Source organism: Otolemur garnettii, unplaced genomic scaffold, assembly GCF_000181295.1.
Source record: "Otolemur garnettii isolate 467f Iridium unplaced genomic scaffold, OtoGar3 scaffold00067, whole genome shotgun sequence".
In the NCBI taxonomy this organism is placed as follows: Eukaryota; Metazoa; Chordata; class Mammalia; order Primates; family Galagidae; genus Otolemur; species Otolemur garnettii.
The window spans coordinates 9341516-9348060 of record NW_003852462.1 but is presented as its reverse complement, the minus strand read 5'-3'; the positions used below and the strand labels follow the sequence as shown (position 1 = coordinate 9348060).

Here is a 6545-nt window from a genome sequence, read left to right as displayed (position 1 = left end):
GTCCGGGCTGGGGATTCGAACCCGCCACCTTAGGTGTACGTGGCTGGCGCCCTAGCCAGTTGAGCTATAGGCACCGAGCCAATAGGTAAGTTTTTAATCCCTCTCTACCTACTTCTTGGTCTCTTGTCTCCTTTATATCATTTTGTGCCTGTGAGCTCCCACTAATACATCACTTCGATAATTTTTACTTTGATTACCTAATTAATTTTATTTATTTAGAGACAAAGTCTCGCTCTGTCACCCTCGGTAGAGTACCATGACATCATAGCTCACAGCCACCTAAACTCTTGGGCTAAAGCGATCCCCTCGCCTCAGCCTCCTGAGTAGCTGGGGCTACAGGCCCCCACCACAACACCCGGCTACGTTTTAGAGATGGGGGTCTCGCTTGCTCAGACTGATCTTGAACTCATGAGCTCAGGCAATCCACCTGCCTTGGCCTCCCCGAGTGCTAGGATTACAGGCATGAGCCACCATGCCCCGCCTTCAATAATGTTTTAAAAATTTATTTTATATTAGAGAGAAGGAAGCCGCGGGAGATGAGAAAGAGAGAGAAAAGAGCAGGGAGATAGTAAGACATCTCAAAGAAAGAAAAGAAGAATGCCCAGCCAGTAATTTTAAGTGAATGTATAGCATTGCATAACCATCACTGCAATCTAATCTCAGAACATTTTCATCACCCCACAAAGTTCTCTCCCGTCCAGGTGTGGTTAATCCCCACTCCCACTCCCTGCCTGGGTGGGGGCTCTCTGCTTTCTGTCTCTCTAGGTTTGCCTTTCCCAAACATTTCACATAAACAGAATTGTATCATCTGTGGTCTTTCGTGACTGGCTTCTTTCACTCAGCACCATGGGGTTTTTGGTTTAAGAAAAATTCTTTCTAGAGATGGGGTCGTGCTCTGTGGCCCAGTCTGGCGTGCAGTGGAATCATCACAGCTTACTGCAGCCTTGAATTCCTGGGCTCCAGCAAACCTCTGACTTTGCCTCCCTAGCAGCTGGAACTAGAGGCACGAGCCACCCCTCCTGACTTTACCAAGTTCTTGAGGTTCATCCATGTTGTAACATGTAGCACTAGTTTGTTTTCTTTTTTTGGTTATATAGTATTCCATTACACAGATAGACCACATTGCATTTTATCTATTCACCAGTTGAAGGACATTGGGTTGTTTCTAGTTTCTGGCCATTATAATATAAATCATGCTGCTGGGAGCATTAGTCTGCATGTCTTTGGGTGGCTTATATATCCCTGTCTCCTGGAAGACTCCCAGGAGTGCGGGGTGACATCATTCCTACCTTGAATTGCTGGGAGCATCTTCTAGAACTGGTCCTCCTTCCTATTCAATCCCTACACTGCCCCCAGAATCAGCTGCCTAAAATGCACACCCAATTACATCAGAGTAAAATCTTTCAGGAGCTCAGAACAAAGCACAGATTCCTGAGCATGCAAAATACAGCGGTCTTCCCGGTGCAGCTCGGCCTCTCTTCAGATCCATCTGTCATCTTGGGGATCAGGATGGCCCAGAAGTGTCCTTGTATTCTCAGTGTTTTAGTTCATATATTTTGGGATTCATTTATTTTTATTGATTGATTTATTTTGAGATGGGGTCTTGTTCTTTTGCCCAGGCTGGAGTGCAATAATGGGATCATACCTCACTGTAGCCTGGAACTCCTGGGTTCAAGCAATCCTCCTGCCTCAGCCTCTCAGAGTGCTGAGATTACAGACATGAGCTACTACAGCCAGCCTGGAATCCACTTAGAAGGTACTGTGTAGGGATTGCGGGATGAAAGACTAGAAATTGAAGCTTGGTGATCACAACTTTTAAAATGCTCTGATTTTAAACAGAGCCAACACCCAGGCATTAGCCTGCCAGACCCTGGCACAACTGCAAAAGAATATAAAAAACTAGTGTGGACGACGAATTGGGAAACCTATGTTATTTTCTGGCATTGATTTTAAAAGAGTTTTGTGAGCCTTTCTCAAATGTTCGTAGTTGTACTTATGAGGCATTTTGTATTGCTGAATCTCTATGCCTTTATGTGCATGGTTGTTTCTGGAACATATTTTCCCTCCTTGGAACAGATGCCACATCCATGTGGAGAACTCCTATTCATCTTTCAAAACCCCAATCAGTCATCACCTCTTTGGTGATACCTTCTCTGATCCCTTCTACCCAGGTAGAATTATTATTTTCTTCTTCTTCTGGACTGCTATATTTTATACATACTTTTACCTTTGTATGTTTTAGAAAATTATTTGCTTATAGGTCTGCATACCATACTAAGCCACTCGCCAAGGGACATGAAGGAGCTTCATCCCATTTGCCCTTGTATCCAAGTTTCTTGGCATGTAGGAGCTCAGTGCGGTTCAATTTATTTATTTATTTATTTAGAGACACAGTCTCACTCTGTCGCCCAAGGAAAAGACTCTGTCTTTTTCATGCCTGGGTAGAGCACCATGGGATCATAGCTCACAGCAACCTCAAACTCTTGGGCTCAAGTGATCCTCTTGCCTCAGCCTCCCAAGTAGCTGGGATTATAGGCTCCTGCTATAACATCTGTCTAATTTTTTCTATTTTTGGTAGAGACAAGGGTCTTGCTGTTGCTCATCTGGCCTCAAACTCCTGAGTTCAAGCAATCCACTCACCTTGGCCTCCTGGAGTGCTAGGATTACAGGCATGAGCCACCATGCCTGGTCACTACAGTTTATTTTTTAACTGAACTAAGTATTTCTAATTCTCAAGTTCCCCTCTCATCAAAGGCGGGGGAGGGACAACAATACCTGCCCTAGCTACCTTAAAGGGGTTTTTTAAAATGAGCACGAAATGATTCATAAGTAAAAATACCTTGATAAAAGGCACAAGAAGCTCTGTGAAGGTCAAGGCCAGTAAATTCTTACTTGATCAGAGCACCTGGCTACTCGGCTGGACATAAGCTGACCTTATTTGGTTCAGGAAGTGCTCGAGGCTCTCCTAAGCCTGCATCATTGTCACTGTGAGCATAGGTGCAATGGAGTCAGTTAAGGACAGTGATTAAGAGCTGATGGCTCTGTCTGAAAACATGACCCCATCATTCTCTGGCCCTCCCCCTGCTTCGTTTTCCTTCATGGCTTCTGTGGCTCTCTGACATCATCCAACACATTTATTTGCTTTGTGACTGACATTCCACAGCAAAGCCTGTTCATTGCTCTTGCCATTCCCCCCTTCCTCCTTGGCTCCTGGCCAGTCCCTATTCTGCAGCCCCTCTGGAAGTCGGAAATGGCCACAGGGTCTAGGTTTTTCACACACACAGAAAAAACAGAGATGCCTGCTGTACCTGCCAGCCTGGGGCTTTGGTGCACGAGTTGTGGCCCTCCAGACTCTCTTCCACCTTCCTGCTGCTACGTGGGGCCAAGGCAGCAGCCCAGCCTCACCTAAGCCGGTAAAGACAGTGTCCTGGGTGCTTAGAGCAATGATGTGGAAGGAACCTGGGTTCTCTGCATGATTGTGTGGATAAGCAGGGCTGCCCACCAGCCTGGGTCACTCACTGGAATTACCGCTCTAGAGAGAAATTCCCTTCTTTAATAAATTTCGGGGTCTCTTTGTTCCAGGAACCCAATCTTACCCTAACTAATGCACATTAATGCTTTGTGACAAGGAGACTCTGTCTTTTTCATTCACTGTGTGTTCCTCATGCTTAGAGTATTACCTGGCTCAAACGTGCTTAAACTAATACCTGCTACATAAGTAAATGGGGCCAGAATGCCTGTGTTTGAATCACTGACAAGCCATGTGGGATTAAGTCCGTGGATCCACTTTCTCACCTGTGAAATGGGGATAATAATTGGACCTCCCCTTTTGGGTTATTGAGAAGATTACAATAATGTATTCAAAGGTCATAGAGAGTGCTCAGTGAGTGTTAGATATTGTTTTTATTCCTACTATTGTTATTGTTGCATAAATGTCATGTTTTCTGCTGCCTTTTGGGTCTTCAGTGATACTTACAATTTCCTGCTAATGTAGAAGACTCTTGGGGAGAAATACTCATAGTTGCTCAGATTGCAAATGTGTCAGCTTCTCCATTGGCTGCCCTAGAGGAAGTGGCCTCACCTGTTAGCTGTTTCAAGGGCTGGATGTGGTGCCTCATGCCTAGCACCCAGCCCTAGCTGGGTAATCCTAGTCTTCTGGGAGGCTGAGGCAGGTGGATTGCTTGAGCTCAGGAGTTTGAGACCAGCCTGGGCAACACAGTGAGACCCTATCTCAAAAGAAAAAAAATGCTGGTCAGGTGAAGTGGCTCACACCTGTAATCCTAGCAGTTTGGGAGTTCAGGAGTTCAAGACCAGCCAGAGGAAGAGCAAGATCCCATCTCTGAAAAATGGGAGTTGTGGCAGGTGCCTCTAGTCTCAGCTACTTGGGAGGGTGAAGCAAGAGGATTGCCTCAGCCCAAGAGTTTGAGGTTGCTGTAAGCTATGATGTCATGGCACTCCTCCCAGGGTGACAAAGTGAGACTGTCTCAAAAAAAAAAAAAAAAAAAACTCAGTAAGATGGCTTCGGAACACATGCAAATGTATGCCAATCACATGTGCTCCCCACTGAGGAGAAAGAATTCTGGTGGCCTCATTTACCACCTGCCTTCAGGTTGTGTCAGGCTTCTAATCTGCTCTCTCAGAAAGACGCCCCAGGAAGGAGGGAGTGTGTGCACGTGGGTTTGTGTGCACGTCTGCAGTCTGGGGAGGGCAGAGGAGGCAGCTTAAATATTGTTCCCCAGTCAGGTCTGTGTGGCTGGTCCAAAATAAATTTTAAAGCTGGGTGCAGTGGCTCATGCCTGTAATCCCATCCCTACTAAAAAAAATAGAAAAATTAGCGGGGTGTTGTGGCAGGCACCTGTAGTCCCAGCTACCCAGGAGGCTGAGGCAGGAGGATTGCTTGAGCCTGGGAGTTTAAGGTTGCTGTGAGCTATGACACCATAGCACTCTACCCAGGGGAACAGAGTGAGACTCTGTCTCAAAAACACAAACCAAACAAACAAAAAATAAATTTTAAACACTCCAGTCTCCCTACTCCAATCAATCACATCAGCAGCCACCTGTTAAGCTCCCAACGTTATGTCACCCTGCACTTTAGGCCACAGAGCTGGAAAAGGTGCACAGGCAACTTGTCCTTGGGTTGCAAACATCACATATCCTTGGGGCTCCTCATCTGTGTAAAGGTGAGCAATCAGCGACCTCTGGAGGCTGGGTTTCTGTCAAATGGACCCCAGGATGCATGCCCACCCCAGTGACAATGGCTCTGAGGATCACTTGAGACGAGGGGTGTAAAAGGGCTTGTAAGAGTCGATAAGAGTGCTGCTCGGGATAGGGGAGGTGGCGAGGAAGGAGCAGATGTCGTGAGGCCACCGAGTAAAGTGCAGAACTTGTGCGGCTGGACGGACAGTTTCGCAGCCTAATTACAGCGCCCGCCTTGTGTGCAGAACCATCTGCCGAGACACGCACACACTCACTCATTCACAGAGAGCCACCAGACGCCTGCCCTGGGCAGACGACTCCAGGACAAAAGGATGCACAGACATAATCTTTGCTCAGGAGCACCTGTCTGTCCTCACGCCAGGGCTCTGTAAGGACCCGGGGAAGAGCGTCCAACATGGGAACTAACAATATCACCCCACATGCAAGGGACAGTAACAGAAGCCTGGACAGGAAGATACACAATGGGGGAAATTTGGGGCTGTACCCAGGAAGGTCAAGGCCTCACGGAGGAGTGCCTGGCGTCTCCAAGGGCAGGGAGGAGCCCAGGGTGCAAAAGCACGAAGCCACCTGGCCATGTGCGCCCAGATCTGACTTGGAGAATGTGTGAATGGCATCACGGTGCACCTTTCTCTGATCGTCCCAGCCCAGACATCCCTGACTCCTCTGAATGCAGGTGGCATTATAACCACGGAACTTGTTTGGCAGTTGCTGCGCAGAGCGAGTCCTTGCTGCGTGCAGCCTGTCTCCTCAAGGAGATTGTGAGTCACCTGAGCACTGAGGCTGTCTACTCTATCTCTGTCTTCCTGGGACCCAGCTCAGTGCCTTCCTATGGAATGTTAAGCAGGCCAGAGACTGCTTTTCCCCCTTGCTGGAGGGGTCCAAAGGGGCGAAAAGGTTCCCACGTTCACGATGCTGCTGCGTGTTTACTGAGCACCCCGTCAGATGTGGCACCAAATGCTACCTTGTACAGTCACTGTGTTGAATCCTCACAGTAACCCTAGGAGGTAGACAATCTGAGTTCCCATTTCACAGAGAGAGCTACTGAGGCTCAGAAAGATTACCTCACTCGTGGGAGGGGCAGCAGCCTAGACTCGAAAGAACCACAATTTGAATGCAGGTGATGGATCCAAGAGTGGATGGTTTTGGCTTTGACTCCACCTGAATTTATTGTCCCGTATGTCAGTATATTTATTTGTTTTTTGTTTTTTGTTTTTGAGATGGAGCCTCAAGCTATCCTCCTGGGTAGAGTGCCATGGCATCACAGCTCACAGCAACCTCCAACTCCTGGGCTCAAGCGAGTCTCCTGCCTCAGCCTCCCAAGTAGCTGG

General features: G+C 47.6%; 1 protein-coding gene across 1 annotated transcript in view; it reads right to left on the bottom strand.

The window, feature by feature from the left end:
* PDPN (podoplanin) overlaps nt 1–4118 on the bottom strand; it is an 83483-nt gene extending 79365 nt beyond the window's left edge. Inside the window, exon 1 of the mRNA XM_023515150.1 lies at nt 4082–4118. Coding sequence (XP_023370918.1) covers nt 4082–4118 — 37 coding nt within the window. The remainder of the gene's footprint in view (nt 1–4081) is intronic.
* Nucleotides 4119–6545: the final 2427 nt, after the last annotated feature.